Source organism: Mesitornis unicolor, unplaced genomic scaffold (assembly GCF_000695765.1).
Source record: "Mesitornis unicolor isolate BGI_N332 unplaced genomic scaffold, ASM69576v1 scaffold680, whole genome shotgun sequence".
Classification (NCBI taxonomy): Eukaryota; Metazoa; Chordata; class Aves; order Mesitornithiformes; family Mesitornithidae; genus Mesitornis; species Mesitornis unicolor.
In genome coordinates, this window is record NW_010158980.1 from 49,307 (window position 1) to 65,418 (window position 16,112).

At 43.6% G+C, this 16,112-nt stretch overlaps 1 protein-coding gene across 1 annotated transcript in view; it reads right to left on the reverse strand.

Annotated features, from left to right (window-relative positions):
• Positions 1 to 7,185: 7,185 nt before the first annotated feature.
• Positions 7,186 to 16,112, reverse strand: part of E2F7 (E2F transcription factor 7) — a 14,318-nt gene continuing 5,391 nt past the window's right edge. The window contains exons 4-11 of the mRNA XM_010185226.1: positions 15,561 to 15,719; positions 14,360 to 14,497; positions 13,359 to 13,553; positions 12,520 to 12,604; positions 11,448 to 11,964; positions 10,293 to 10,560; positions 8,678 to 9,102; positions 7,186 to 7,362 (exon numbers count right to left, since the gene is read on the reverse strand). Of these exons, the coding sequence (XP_010183528.1) occupies positions 7,186 to 7,362; positions 8,678 to 9,102; positions 10,293 to 10,560; positions 11,448 to 11,964; positions 12,520 to 12,604; positions 13,359 to 13,553; positions 14,360 to 14,497; positions 15,561 to 15,719 (1,964 nt within the window). The remainder of the gene's footprint in view (positions 7,363 to 8,677; positions 9,103 to 10,292; positions 10,561 to 11,447; positions 11,965 to 12,519; positions 12,605 to 13,358; positions 13,554 to 14,359; positions 14,498 to 15,560; positions 15,720 to 16,112) is intronic.

The window sequence follows — 16,112 nt, forward strand, 5'->3', positions numbered from 1 at the left end:
TGGTCAGACAGCAAGAGAAGGTTACTCCAAGACCACCAGGCTTGTCCTGCAGGAGTACAACAGCAGGTCTTGATGCAATCCCAAGCTAGCAGGCTCTGACACATCCTCAGGGGCAGCCTCAAATAATGCAAAGTCCCAAGCAAGACTGAGCACAAAAGCCCTAAATTAATTTCAAATCAGTGACTGTACTTGTCCAACTGTTTCTTAACACCTGCTCAATGGGGCTGCCCCTGCCCTCTCTCTGTCTCCCTTTTCCCCCAGCACACCACCTCCACAAGCTAAATCCTCAGCTCTTCTGAGGCCAGGTGGTGTTTCTGGTTGCCTATTGGTGCTCTGGTTTTAGAGAAGTCCAAGACCGCTTTGCTCAGTGCTGGGCAGTAGATGATTAGAATTAAGCCCAGAACCAGGAGACAGGTCCTCTTCCCCTTCAAGCCAATGTAAGTAAAAATTGAGTCCACTGGAGCCACTGGCATTGTGGTAATATGAAAAGGAAGACAGGAACACAGGCATGTAAGCGTTTGCCACTGAGGCCTGCAGTGTTCACAAGGACATTTTCCACCAACATCTTCCAAACATCCTACTTTCAGTTCAGTAAAGGTGGGATCCTTAATGTAGGTGAGGTGCCAGTGGCTGGTTTTGTCATGACTCCAGTCAAGCCTTAGAGCAGACCTCCAACCACCTCCTTCTTTCTTCTTCTACCTTATATTCATTGAATTCCCAGTGCATTTCAGGCACAGAACTAATTGTTAAAATCACATGTTGGTTGGTTAGCAGTGAGATGCAAGAGACTGTGAAGAAGCCAAGTGTTTTTCTTAGCACTGAAGAACCCGCTGGCAAAGTGAGGGAGATGGTTCCTTCCGGACAATTTAGTGTTGTAGAGTGAAATCTTTATACCTACACCTTATTTTCTATTTTCTAGGATTAAACCTGTTCCAAATTGGTCTATTTCAGCTGTTGTTACAGGCACATACCAAGTTGCACTATTTTACATATACTGCAGATTTGTTTGAACTCCCTTCAGTGCCTTTGCTACCACCCCACACCTAGGGACTAAGCCTGTATGCTGCTGGTTCACAGCTGTCAGTTTTGAAACAAGAAAGCAATTGTTTGAAAAAAACCAAGTTTCATGCTCCCCTCCCACCCAGATTTGGTATGTCATCTATGAAATTAAACTGCTGTCACATCCAGGGTGAGAAACATCCAGCCAGAGATGGGAGAAAGGCGGAAAGTCTGGCATCTCACGTTCAGGGTGAGAATGAGAACTTTATTTATTTGGAAAATGGAGGAGCTCTGACTGAGGCAGACCTTTTTGTCCCGTGGGAAGTCCCATGATACCAGACTTGGAAGTCACGGCATTTTGCAAACAAGCAATGCAGCCTTTTGCCCACTCGCCAGCAAAGTTGCTGTGGCCTCCAAGGGGAGCTGGGGAAGGCTTTGGGCTCTTGGAGCTGATGCTGACACTGACACCATTAGGATTCATTTCATCGCTCCAAGAGGCCTTGGAGAAAGCCCTTGAAAAAATATCTTAAGTTCTGATTGCATTTCTGGTGCAATAAATGAATTTGGAAAGAATCTGAATGTTAATGTTAACTGCCCACATGGATCTTCTCGGAGGATCACAGTCAGCATGGCTTAAATAGGGTTCCCTTGTCTGTGAAGCCTTTCTTTTCATCCCCTTACACCCTGAGCTATTAAGCTTTAAACTGTTACGCAGCCCATGGAGCCTTGCTCGGGACCTCTGTGGGCTGGAAGGAGGAAGCGTTGCTGTGACTCAGGCATCTCTTAAGAAACCCTCCTTGTTGACCAAGACTTGCTCCCTCTGGACGTGGTGGGAGAGGGCTCTGCTCTGCCATCCTTTCGAAGTATCCCTTTTGCTTCTGCCTCTGACTGGGATTGCTGGCAGCGCTCAACACCTCCCAACATCAGGGAGTTATTTTGGTTCTCAGCTGGCTCTGTGGAGCATTGAATACTCACTATGCCACTGCTTCTAAATTCCCCTTTCCATAGAGAAAACTAAACCAGAGGGAGTTGGATGTTCCCCTTTAATTACTTTTTACTTCAAAAGAGGGAGTTTTACGTGCATCAGTGAGGATGGGGACTACTAGGAGCCACAGCCCTGCTCCTCCATAAGGAAACGATGGCCGCGGTGCTGACAGGGGAGCTGAAATGGGGTTAGGGCTTGTTAGTGCTCTTCATATCGTATTTAATCTTCTTAAACTTACCATCCTTCCTCTATCAGTTGAAAGAAAAGTTAATATTGGTGGGAAAAAAAATACTTAATATTGGTCCAAAAAACCCCAAACCAATATTGAGTGAGCTGCTGAATTTTCATTTTAGAAATGAGCTTTGAGGAACTCGGCCAGTTGCAACTCATAGGCATTTTGCAGTCATTGCTGGTGACAGAATCACAGAATATTAGGAGTTGGAAGGGATCTCAAAAGATCATCCAGTCCAACCCCCCTGCCAGAGCAGGATCACCTAGACCAGGTCACACAGGAATGCGTCCAGGTGGATTTTGAATGTCTCCAGAGAAGGAGACTGCACAACCTCTCTGGGCAGCCTGGTCCAGTGCTCTGTAACCCTCACAGTGAAGAAGTTTTTCCTCATGTTCAGATTGAACCTCCTATGCTCCAGCTTGCACCCATTGCCCCTTGTCCTGTCATTGGCTGTCACTGAGAAGAGGCTGGCTTCTTCCTCCTTTACTTGCCCTTTACAAATTTATAAACATTAATGAGGTCACCCCTCAGTCTCCTCCAAGCTAAAGAGACCCAGCTCCCTCAGCCACTCCTCATAAGGGAGATGCTCCACTCCCTTGATCATCTTTGTAGCCCAAGCCATGCCCAGCCAGCTTCTCCAGGAGGATGCTGTGGGAGACGGTGTCAAAGGCCTTACTAAAGTCCAGGTAGACAACATCCACAGCCTTCCCCTCGTCCACCAAGCAGGTGGACAGGGGACATTAACTCACGTCTCTTCAGTGAGTTTCAGGAGGTGATACTGGACTTGCTGAAATTAGCAGTGAACCTGCCATTGGCTTTAATGGGAGCAAACTCAGGTTTGGTCAAGCTGTGCCTTATGTGCGTGTGATTAGGGAAGGGGAAGAGAAACTGGGGCGATGGCCGCGTTTTTCACTTCTTTGTTTTCCAGGAGCAGGTGATGGTTAATCACAGAATCACAGAACGTTAGGGATTGGAAGGGACCTCAAAAGATCATCTAGTCCAATCCCCCTGCCGGAGCAGGAACACCTAGATGAGGTTACACAGGAAGGCATCCAGGCGGGTTTTGAATGTCTCCAGAGAAGGAGAGTCCACAACCTCTCTGGGCAGCCTGTTCCAGTGCTCTGTCACCCTCACTGAGAAGAAGTTTCTTCTCAAATTTAAGTGGAACCTCCTGTGTTCCAGCTCGTGTCCATTACCCCTTGTCCTATCATTGTTTGTCACCGAGAAGAGCCTGGCTCCATCCTCGTGACACTCACCCTTTAAATATTTATAAACATTAATGAGGTCTTCCCTCAGTCTCCTCTTCTGCAAACTAAAGAGACCCAGCTCCCTCAGCCGCTCCTCATAAGGGAGATGCTCCACTCCCTTGATCATCTTTGTAGCCCTACGCTGGACTCTCTCCAGCAGTTCCCTGTCCTTCTTGAACTGAGGGGCCCAGAACTGGACGCAATATTCCAGATGCGGTCTCACCAGGGTAGAGTACAAATAAGTGAACACCAGCTTCTGCCTGTGGGAAATTGGCCTCTGCATCCTGCAGGGCCTGCCTTGCTCTTGGGCAGACACTGCTGCCCTCCTGTGGAGAGCCCGGCCGAGGGACAGCTGCGGGGTGCCCGGGGCAGGCCCCACACGGGTGGTGGGGCTGCAAGCCACGTCGCATGATTTTGGGCCAGGGCCATCAGGATCAGGTGTTCCTGGCCAGCTCCAAAACTTTAAAAGCCAGTTTGCATTGCACTGGTCCTGCTGGAGCAGCAATTGTGCCTGTAATGCACAAAAGATCCAGACATAAGAGCCGCTGGGGCGAGCTGTCATCCTCTGCTACTTATTTGGTGCTTGCACCCAACAGGGACCACTCGCCTGGACATGCAGTGGATGGATGTTTCTTTTCAAGAGCACTCTCCATACTGAAATCACAGCCTCAGCCTTGGTTTTAATTCCATTTTTATTCTGTAAATGCTTAATATTTTGCTAAAAGATAGTATAAAAAAAATAAATTCAACCCAACTGTGTGATTGGAGTAAAGCTATATGCAGACAGCTACAAAGATTGCTAGAGAGCAGGAAAAGCAGAACATCTAATCACTGAAGAAAAGTTATAAACAGCAATAAAATTAATATCTATATTAAACTAGCAGTGCAAAGGTACAAACTGGAAGCAGCTTTACATTAAAAATACGGCTTTTTAAATACAGAAATAGCACCAATTTACAAAAGACAATCAGAAATGTAAACGTGGCAGGTAGATTCAAGTATAAGTTACACGCTCACCCTCCTCAGCAACTGTCTTGGGACAGAAAGGTTTCACAAACCCTGCGGAACATCCTGGGTACGCACTTCGCCTCAGTGCAAATACAAATTCTGCTTCTCCGAACCTACTCTGCTGGTGAGTCACTCCTAGTTTATTTTACTTTTAGCTTTCAGTGAAGGAAAGAATAGGAAAGGCAAACTCATTCCCTCTCAACAACCAACCCTTCCCCCTCGCTGGTTTAGTTCAGCAGCTCAGGCACCGTGAGTGGCATTGAGGCCTTCGCCACTGACTTCTGCAGCGGTCCCACTCCTATTTTAGTGAGCATTTTGCATTGACAGAAACAAGACTGCACATCAACCCCCCTCTTTCTCCCAAGCACAAATCTGCTTTCACAACCATGACCCATCGAACAGCTTTGATCGTGAGGGAGTCGATCCTCATTTCCAGACCTAATGTATTTACGGAAACTCAAAAATGGAAGCAGAAAGTGGAAAATGGAAGATTCCTTTTCAGTCCCTGCATTTTCAAGTATCGTTAGGTTAGTTATGGCACCGAACAACATTGCTGATGAAGCAAGGCACTTTCTGAGGTGACGCTTCAGTGGCAGAGAATAGTCACTATCAGCTCTGCTCCTCCTCTCTGCTCCCAGCCATTTCACTAAAAGGCTGCCCTGTACCAGAGGGGAAGAGAAAGACAAGGTTTGGGGAATCAGCATCCACCACGTCACTCTGAACCCCAGCAGCCTGTTTCCAGCCCCAACAGCAACAAATGCACGCTAGCAGCAGGGTAGGGGCAACATCGTGCCAATTACTCACTGCTTTTTAAAGTGAAATTAATTGAAGTGGGCATGTAAGAAGAAATAATTCAGAAACAAAAATTGTAAACTTTCACAAATGTAGTGTAATAAAAAAACCAAACCAAACCAACCTTAAAATTCAGCAGTCTGAAGATTTCTCTTTACCACCCTGAAATTTCCTATGATAATTCTACTACAGATTTTCTTTCCAGGAGGGCTAACCAGCCCTCCTTATAAGGCTGTTATTGGTCTACTCTAAGATAAGGCCACATTACTCGAACTCGCAGCTTCACTCAAATTCTTTCTTAAACTCTGTTTTCATAATACATTTCATTATAAAAATAAAAAACTCTCCTCAAATCCCCAGCCCCAAAGTCCTAGCCTCCCTTAACCAACAGAGTAGCACATCCGACAGTGCATCTACCCTTGGAAAACCGGTACCCATGAGAGAAGAGCTGATAATGCTGGCCTTATGTCTGCTAAAAATCCAGAGTAACATGATGACAACAGCAACACTTTGTGTCTTTTAAACAGGAAACTGCACAAATTTAACTGCAGATTGCTACGCCAGTGAAAACATACCCAAGCATAAGAGCACTAACTCTTAAAATTATGTCCTATATTCTTAATAGCACCATCGATTATTTAATGTGACTCTGAATGTTAACTGTTACAACTTTTCTTCCTCTTTATCTTCTCCTGAGGAATACAGATCATTTTTTCCCCACTTCCAAAATCTGTGGCTCCAGCTCTTTTTAGCTTCTTTTTACAGTTTAGACAGATACGCACCAGAAGATAAGGTCTCCCTTGTCTTCCAAGTCTGCTCAAATGCACTATTAACTAGTTATTAAATTTCTGTAAGTGAAGAGTTAGGCACTTAAGTACATACCCCTTAAGTAGACTTAAGCAAACCGCTAAATAGGCACTTAAGTAGATTCAGGTTATACTGAATCTAATCATGTGGTTAATGACTGACCAAGTGTTCCTTGGTCATAAAGTCTAGACTATATATTTAAATGGGAGATGAAATCTTAGCACAGCCCTCTCTGTGGCTTGTCACTCTCAAATTACTTTGTCAAACTAATTAAAGGAATCAGATTTTGTATTCTTTACATTTAACTTGTACATTTTGCTCAGAGTGAAAGAAAAAAAAACAACCCAAGGGCTAATACAGTTCATTAACACAATCATAAAAATGTTAACATTCACAGTTATTTTGGTCTTAATATTTTTGACATGTATACATTCAATCATATTGTGTTAAATTATTAGGTTTTTCTAACCTAAGTGCTGGGCAAATTGTACAACAACCAACTGACATTCAAGTAATCCTACCCTGAGAAAATCTGTTATTCTGAAGCTGCAAAAACCACTTTTTTGCACTAAATCCCACTCCACCGTACAAAATAAATAGCAAGAGGCTGCACTGCAGAGGCAGGATTTGACAGACTGGAACTAAGGAAGCACTTGATCTCACTACTGCAAAAGTTCATCATTTTCACCACAGATTTACTCAGGGTAAGTAGAGTACATGCAAAAAATAAAAATGCTTGCCCCAGATAAGTGCTAGATATCTCACTTAAAACCATGAATAAAGAACCCCAGGGGACTCCAACAAATCTGTTTGCATCTCCTCACAGCAATAGTTTTCCAAGTTAAAACCACAAATACAATGTGATGCCTGCAAAGCCGTGCAAAGCACAGCATCTGAATTCATATCAGGACTGAAGGAACAATTCAGGAAAAGGTTGTCAGTACCAAGGACTATTTGTGAAGAAGGTGGTTAACAGAACTGGTGGGTGAATAGGTAAGAGGGGAAGCATGCCAAAAAGGGATGACATTGTAATGCGCTCCTGTCAGGCAAGAGCTTGTCCCTGTGATGGGTACAGGGTCCTAGGACAATCTGCCCACCCTTTGCAGTGAGAGGAGTTAGTCAGGGCTGGTACTAGAGATTTCCAGTCTCCTCTGCACAGAGCTGGCGTTTCTGGTCTGGTTGACTTCATTTTTCTTCCATGCAACAGGGTCTCCAAGACTTCCAGGAGTTTTGAAAAATGCCTCATGACGCGCAGGACGAATGCTCTTGGGAGTGAGGGGGGCTGATGAAGGCTATTTGGGAAACAAAACCAAAGTGATTCAGTAGCGTTTTCTCAAAGCCTACACACAGAAGACAGCTTGTAGACATTAAGACCTGTACCCTGCTACTACAGGGAATCACAACGCACATCCTTTCAGAAGCTCCATGTGAAAAGCTACAGGCTTTGCCCCTGCTTTTTGTTCTGGAGCTGTCTGCCAGTACATCATTGCTGAAAGCCTCTATCCCATTTCGAGCTTAAATCTCTTCATGACTGATTCATACTCATTCATTCTTATGCTGACCTTGTCCTTTAGCTTAAATGGCTCTTTCCTTTCCTTGATGTTTTACTCAGTTTCATTATTTGTTAGCATCAAAACAGATCTAAAATTAGCCTCCTACATCCTGGCCGCTTCTGGTTTAAGTGCCACTCTACTGTAACCTGTAATGCTAGTATCTGTAGCCAGATTGGCTGCTGACCAGTCTCAATTACAGCCTTTTTCTAAAGCTCAAATAAGATAAACATCAAGTAACATTCATAAAGCTTCCAAAAGTTCAATCTATTTGTCACTGTATTAGACAACAGGAAAACAAATCAGATTTAAGAATGTAAGCTAAAGCAGTGCCAAAATGTCACTACTAATAGTTGCAAAGACCCAGGTAACACAGTGTGATATGACTGGTTTATGTCACTCGTACTTCAGATAAATGAATCCTCCTTCACTTCTAAATTTCTCCTTTTTTTAAACTCACAAACTCTGTTTCTGTAGTAGATTTTTGAAAGATATCTTTATAAAAAGGATCAACAAAACCCACAAGAATTGTTGTTTTCCCCCAGTTCTAATGGTGAACAGAGATCAGAATGGAGGTGAAGAGGTAACCCAGGATACTATTATCTAAGAAGTGTTGCAGCCAGTTGACTCCTGAGTTATGACAAACAATCCTCCTATCCACCTAATGTGTTTCTGTAGCATAGCACACTTACAATGATAGTGTCAAATGTGGAAAAATACCGACTTGGATTTCTGGGGAAAAAATCCGTGTAACTAATTCTTTTTTTCTCTATTCCTGTAAAGATTTTTTTTAAAAATTAAGGTTTTTATGATTTTACAATTCCGGTAAGATTTTTAAAACTAATCACTTCTCCATTCAGGGCCAGACATGCTATGCTGGGCTAATAACATGGTTCCAAGCCCTGCCACCACTACAGATGGACACAAAGTGGAAGACACCAGCTCCCAGTGTGCCAGCTCACCGCTGGCACGCTGGCACCAGCCTGCAGTTCAAGCTGCCTTCAGTCCCAGTGACCTAACACCGCTGTTTTGTCACTCCACCAGTTCTGCCTCTTACCTGCTGCAGCTTCAGAAGGGTCACTGGTTGCCCCATGCACACGGGGGAGTCCAGTTTAACAGTACCACAAGACCTTGCAAGCATGGGACTCAGGTGCAGAGCGGGGTGAGCTGGTTGCTGGGGATCCACCGAAGGGGCGGGTGAGACCTTGGGGGTGACCACTGCCGTGGTGCCTATGAAAACAGGCGTTGTTGGTGCCAGGCCAGACATACTGAAATTCATGGAGGTGGCAGCTGAGAAGGAGCCATCGGGAACTGTGGAAAGAGGACTGGTGATTGTGGGAGAGCAGACGAGAGGGAAGGAAGCCAAGGCTGTTGACGGCACCATGACACAGGGGACGCTCAGAGAAGGTAACTGGCTCGCAGCCAGGTTGATAGCACCAGGGGCTTGGTTTGCAGAGAGCAGGAAATTAAAACTGCTTAATCCTAAACAAAAGAGAAAGAGCAAGGCATTAATACAGCTGACAAATTGGAATTAAGCTATATAACTTCATCTAGAACAGGAAAGAGGGATGACAACAAAGAAAGACAGGGTTTCCAGGAAGAAAACTGTGACAGAAAGAAGAAAAAAAGAAGGAAGAAAACTGTCACAGATCGGTGACTCTTCTGTCAAGCTCCCTTTCCCTAGCTGCCTCTACCTCCCCCCCTACTGCCTGTTCACTAGATCTGCATCTATTTACTTTGTTCTTATTAAGTACTCACACTTTGCTGTTTTCTGCTTCTAACTTCAGTCACAAGCAACATCTTAGCTAAACAAACTTTTTTTTCAGTAACAGGAATCATATCTTCTGCTATATGAAAATATGCATTGCGTTTAAGAAGGAAAAATAAAAAAGGAAATCACCCACAAAGACATACCCCAAAGGCGCTAATTTTAATGGCTGAAATACTGCTTTGACACAAAGCTGCTCCAGTTCCCTGTTTGTCTGCCCTCTCACATCACCAGGATCAACAAACTGAGCATCTTCATCATATAAGTGAAATCCCATAGACCCTACTCTGTGCCACAAGTGAATCAAGTACTAAAGCAGTAGTCATAGAAATCTGCCACATGTATCTTGTTCCCACAAAAGTCTTCCACTCCACACAAATACAGGCACAAAAAGCACTGGGGACAAAATCCTCCTGTAACATTTCCAGCTGCTTCCTCTTTATCCCTACTGTGTCCTACAAGCAGGCCTGGCTATACTTCCAGTGCCTCAGTTTTTGTGGGGTCATCCCGACGATGCACATGACAAGATGGTACAAAGTTCATAGATGACTGAATTCACTCACTTAGGGGGATGCTGTTGCACTATTTTGACTACCTTACTGCCAAACCTCTGAGTTTTGGATGCCAGATAGGTGTCTTTTTTGCTGCATATAATTCAAGCATGAAAACCCCACATTATTAATCTCTATTAATGCTTGGGTATCTTGGAGAAATGCCTGTATTTTCAGAGAAGAAACAGTTCATCTGGAGTCAAGAGAATTCAGAGCTATTAAACAACTACAGAGAACTGCTGATAGTTTTTTGTGCCATATATAGATTTATTCACCTATCTGTAGGTCTCCCTATTTGCTCAGTAAACAGATGCAGAAGTTTGGGTGCCTCTAGATCACACGGCCATCCTTACCAGCAGTAGGCTGAACATAAAGATACTGTGATAGGAAAGGCTGATTGACATTTTCTTTAGAGATGTGCTCTTTTCCTGGAGAGGGTTCATCAGGGTCTTTATTCTGAGACCATTTCTCTTGCTCCTGAGAATCTAAAGGCTTAGCAGACTCCTTGTCTGCAGCCTCTGGAGCAGCAGGACCTGCAAGGCCAAGGTGAAAAGCTTCAAGATGAACAGCAGATGTACAGCCACTTCCTGGGGCAGATTCTGTCTTGGGCGACTCAGGCGGCTTCTAAGCAAAAACAAAAACAAAGAGGTCATGAAGAGTCCAGACTGAAGTAACACAGTGTGATGTCTCTCATGCGCCTTCCTCAGCTACAGAGTAAAACATACAAATGTGCAAAGGAGCAGCACAAAACTGATTAGCACATCACCAAGTTAAAAATTCTGTTTGAGGGTTTGAAGAGCTGTATTAGTGATGCCCAAGCCCTGTGCCCAGTGTTGTAGTTCACTTCTAGTATGCGGAGACACTTGATAAGAAAAAAATGAATCCTCAAGCTCAGATATTAAGGAAAAACACCTGTTTCAGATGGCTTATATTCAAACACTAATACAACTTTGAGCCCGACTCTTATTTTCAGTAGTTAAGTGAACCCTGAGATAGCTGCACTTCACTGTCACCATCATCCTTCTCTCACCAGCCTGCTGCAGGCAACACCAGGCTTGAGAGAGAGGGGGACTCAGGCTGGAGAGTAAGGGGAAACTACAAATTGCATTTGCTATAGCTCAGTGGAGTAAGCAATGCTGCTGCTGTCTGGGAAAGCCCAAGCTAACAGGGAAGATGAGGAGCAACAGTCACACTGATTTCCTCCCCTCTGGCAGGCTGTTTTGTTGAAGACAATGATCAGGACACTGATTCCAAAGAACAGATGGACATCACTTTGCCATGCAAAGCAATCACAGCCCATTTTCCCCTGGTGGTACAAAGACATCTCCCAGTTACTGCCTATACTTCCTGACACAGCCACCTTCCAGTTCTATTAACATGTGGGAGGCAGCATTTGAAACTGTAACAAGAGTGGTGCGGTGAATTTTCACTTTGGAAAACGCTGTCCTGGGCAAAAGTCTTTGCTCACTAAGAGAAAGCCTAAGTGATGATGAAATTAACTTCTTTACCTTGGGTACTACAAGTGAGAGGGGTACATCACTCTGTTCCATGTTCTGCTTTTTAGCAGCTGGCTCTTCATCATCTACAGATGCAGCGGGCAATGCGCACCTGTGGGAGCTGCGTTTCTGGCAGGCAGCTGGCGGTACAGCAGCCTGACCTTCTGCACTCCAGTTTCCCACCTCTCCTGTGGTGGGCAGGGTCTCCCTCGAGTTATTTTCCTGAAGACCGCCACACAACATAAAAAGGGATGAAGATGGGAAGCACAGGAAGGGTTGGCTGGGGAGCACAGTGTGTTTTCCGTTTTCTGTTTTGCAGGCTGCTGGCGTGGAAGGATGTGGAGCTTGGCTGCTGATGCCATTTGGCAGTGAGAGGCTTGGCACATCTGCCTGAACCACAGGGAAAACTGCCTGAGGCAAAGGGTTAACACAAAAATCAGAGTCCCCAGGAACTGGAAGGGAGAAAGCTGAGGTTATGCTTGGGTTCCTTGCTGAATTTAATATAGTTTCTGTGGCACAAGCTTTATTCCTGAAAAAAAGTAATGAAAAAAGGAAAAACATTTAGTCCAAAATTAAACCCCTATTTTATCCTTGAAAGCAAACAGGTCTAATATTATTGGACATAAATATGGAAAAACTCCCTCTCTCAAACCACTACTTTTACAGTTTACAAGGAGGGTCACTTTTTGTTATTTCTAATTACACAGGAACAGACTTGTTTTTTTGGCAGAACAATACTACTTTCAGTTGCATGTGACTAGAGTGAATCATCCACAAATTACTTCAAATGAGGATAGGTGTAGAGAAGACCCACTGATATGACAGAGAGGCTCTTCCATGGAATCACAATTTGCTCAGCCTACCTAGACAACTGGTCCAAGGATAGCAGTGGTAAAACTATAGGTGGGTATAAATCGACCATGGGAAAAAAAAAGCAGCAAGCCATGCTGAGACCTATGAGCATTAAAATAGTACTAACGAGTCTCTCTGGCAGTTTTTTATCAGTCTAATCAATGGAATTTAGCCTTGAACTACACGTGACAAGCATGAAGCTGAAATTGCACAGGAGTTAAGACCAACTTACGTAGTTTCTTCCTTTATTTTCTGCCTGCAGACAGTTGCTCGATTTATTATTGTGGAGCAATATTCATCTGAATTCACAATACAGGCTGAAAGAACAAAGGAGCATTCAATTAATAACACGTAGGTTTACCAGGCATATTTTCATACTGGCCATATAAAATAATTGATATAATTTTTCTATCCTGGCACATTTTTATAACATCCACTAATCACCCAGAACCAGAACCTGCAAGACACTCAGAACTCTCAGTCCCACTGGAGAGGTGCTTGACATCATTTCCTATGAGAGGGAACTGTGAAAAGCCCTGTAATTGCTTTTACCTTTTTTTAACAGCTATCCATTAGATTGTTACAGTAAATTCCACTATATTAGGAACCATAAAACAAAGCAAGCTTTTGTGACTAAAGAGTCTTTATCTATACCAAATAGAAAAAACAGAAGAAACTGTAGTATAATTGCAGTTAGTGGAGAACAGAAACATTCATTGGAAAACAAACTGCAGATTCAAGGCAGCATGGCCCAGATTAATCTCCTCTAACTTCAGGCACTTGACTGGAGGGTCCAAAACAGAAGTCTCATCACATGGACAGTAGAAATATAGGTACCTCCCAAAGGTAATTCACATGTTTACTTAGGCTGATTCAGCCAATCAAGTGCCTTAAATTGATGGGCCCACATTTGGGCAGATCCAGTGGGATACAAAAGAAATAGGTACCCCCCAAAGGTAATTCACATGTTTACATGTTACTTGATTCAGCCAATCAAGTGCCTTAAATTGATGGGCCCACATTTGGGCAGATCCAGTGGGATACAAAAGAACATGTTTCGTTAGTAGTTACCTTGTCTCTCTTGACGTGGGCTGTTGGGCTCAGAACTGACCTTCCTTCTGGTCCCTTCACAAGGCTGTGTGCTGTTAAATGACGCGTGACGTGTAAACCTTTGCTTTCCAGTAGCACAGGTCTGATACGGGGCACAGGCTCCTCTCTGTGTCCCTGGCAGTGGATCAGATGTTGGGCTGTGCCCTCTCAGCTTATCTGTAGGAACATAGTTTTGTACAGTCCTCCAGGGAACACAGGTCATGGTTTAAGTTTCTGCCATGTTACTGAACATGGCCATAAGAGAAGAGGTAACCTCCCTACCATCTCAAACCCCACAATACTGAAGCAGACTTAAGCTCAGTAAGCACCAGTAAAGAAGATAAGGGCTTCCCTCCTTTTTATTACATGGCAGCTGCACAGTAGCTACACTCCAGTGTGCGTACCCAGAAGAAGAAAGGGAACTTGGCTGGCGTTAACACTATCCTTCACTTTTACTTGGTCCTGGCACTGCGCTGACCTAAATACATTACCAAAGGGCCTCCCTTTGCTCTGGCTTTCAGCCAGGAATCAGCATCTTCAGAGATGCTCTGGCCCACCACCTCCTTTCCAGACAAACCTTTTGTACAAGGGGACGCATGCAGGAAACAGCCCTGCTCTACCTTGGTAAGTCCCCTTACAAAGAAAATTATTCACTGTCTCATTATAACAGAATTGGAGATTTTGCAATCCAGAAAAGCTGTGGACCCAGATTTGGATATAGACATTATCTGCCACCTCTCTACAATTCATACAGTTATGTAAGTCAGTGCAAAAATAAGACAAAATATCCTTCAACATCCCTCCACAGCTCCAGCCCTTGAGCATAAAGTCCAACTTGGTAAATGTTGAGCTGGCCAGCATTAAATAATCACAAGGTGGACAGCGAATGCTGAGCCAATCTTCACACGCAGAAAACAACCTTTCAGCACTTGAGAAGGGTTTGTTGAAACAAAAAGAAAAGAGATGCGAGCTACGCAAGTTACCGTTTTTTCCAGGGAATTCCATAGGCCCAATCCACTTGAAGGCAGGTTTGCGTCCTCGTTCCTCTGTGACATGAACTTTCTTGATCAAGCCTAGGCTGGTGAGAACATTGGCGATATCATACAGTCTTCGTACCTTTGCTACCAAGAAAGAGCAGAAATAGTCAAGAAAGGGATACCTGTAATGCATACAGTACATATTTACGTGGCAATTTCATTCCAGAATATCACCGCAGTTTTCATAGATAAGGTGGGTAAAATCAAATTGGGGTGGACTTAAGCCACCTTCTGTGAAGCCTGCCATGCCAGCTCCTACCTGCTTGTCCCTGCTTCTTCATACTTTAGCTGCTCAGGTTGAAGCTCACCTACGTCATTTTGATGGAAATGGGCTAGGGAGTGATTACATCATCAGCTTGCCCAGAAAAGGCAGCTACCCCCACATGGGATAAAGACAAGTACGAGGGGGCAAGAGGCACATAAGTGTGCACCTGATCACAAGAGGACACATATTTATCATGTTAAAAATGTAACGCTATTAGCAAAATCTCTGTGATTCAAATAAATAATGTGTTTAAGCTGAATACAACACCCACAGGTTGTCCAGCTAAACTCCTCACATCCCTCCCAGTACTTGGAGTAGAATTTTAAGACTGAAGAGCAAGTACTTTATATTAAAAGTACTTTGAAGACTTAAAATAGAAGTCTTTATTTTAGAATAATTATTTACTAATGCTGATTTTTTCCATGTTGACCAAGGGATCTAAGTACTAAACCCTACTAACTGAAAAAGAAACTCTGCCATCCAGCTGTGAAAGGTTTTTGGGGTGAAAAGGAGAAGTAACACATTTCTGCAGGGAAGAAAGTGAATTCCATTAAATTAAACAACATGTTTCATTTCAGTAAGTTCTGAAACGTCATTCAGAATGCTACAGGAAACAAGGTTCAAGTATGAAAAAAAAAAAAATCAAACACATGGAAAATTTCTTCACTCTGAAGGTAAAACTTGGAGATGATTGTCAAATTGACTGTTCCCCACCCCAAGCAGTTTTCACAAACTGGTATTTGCAATTAAAAAAACCCCAAACCATATTTCAGCAAAAGATTTCTGATCTGCTCTTGCCATTACCTACTGATGTCAGTCCAAACACACCCCTGTTTTCTTTACTCAATGACTGATTGATTCATCTTTCAATAGCCAGCTTACTTTTAAATTTGCTGTGGTCCACTGTATCCTGGGTCTCTTCTATCAGTATCTTTGCTGCGATGTCCAGAGTGACTATCTTGGTCTTGGAGACAAGGAACAGCATGACAAACTTTTGGCTCATAATCCGCAATGACTTGTCCTTTCTGCTGTTTGCAGATGCTGTGTTACAAATAATACCCAAGCCTCTTAGCATATGTCATCCATCACAGCCAGAAATCTAGCAAGTACATTTCTCACACACAAAAGGGGTAAAGTATTTCCTTGTTGGGAAGCAGAAATCTTTTGAAAGGCAGCAAATAACTGAGTAATGCAGACAGAAGCCTCTCTTCAAAAGGCAATAAATATTAAAGCTTGCAGAAATAGATTTTAGAAAGACGGATTCCAAAGCCAATTCTATGTTACGTTATACAGTTTTGTACCACTGTAATTTTGTGACTCCAATGGACTGTGTAACTTATAACACTATGTATTAAATGGGCAGCATGCAAACAGTGGACAAATGAAAGATGGCACCTTCTGTCAAGATAAAGCATTTACAGTCGTGTACAGGGA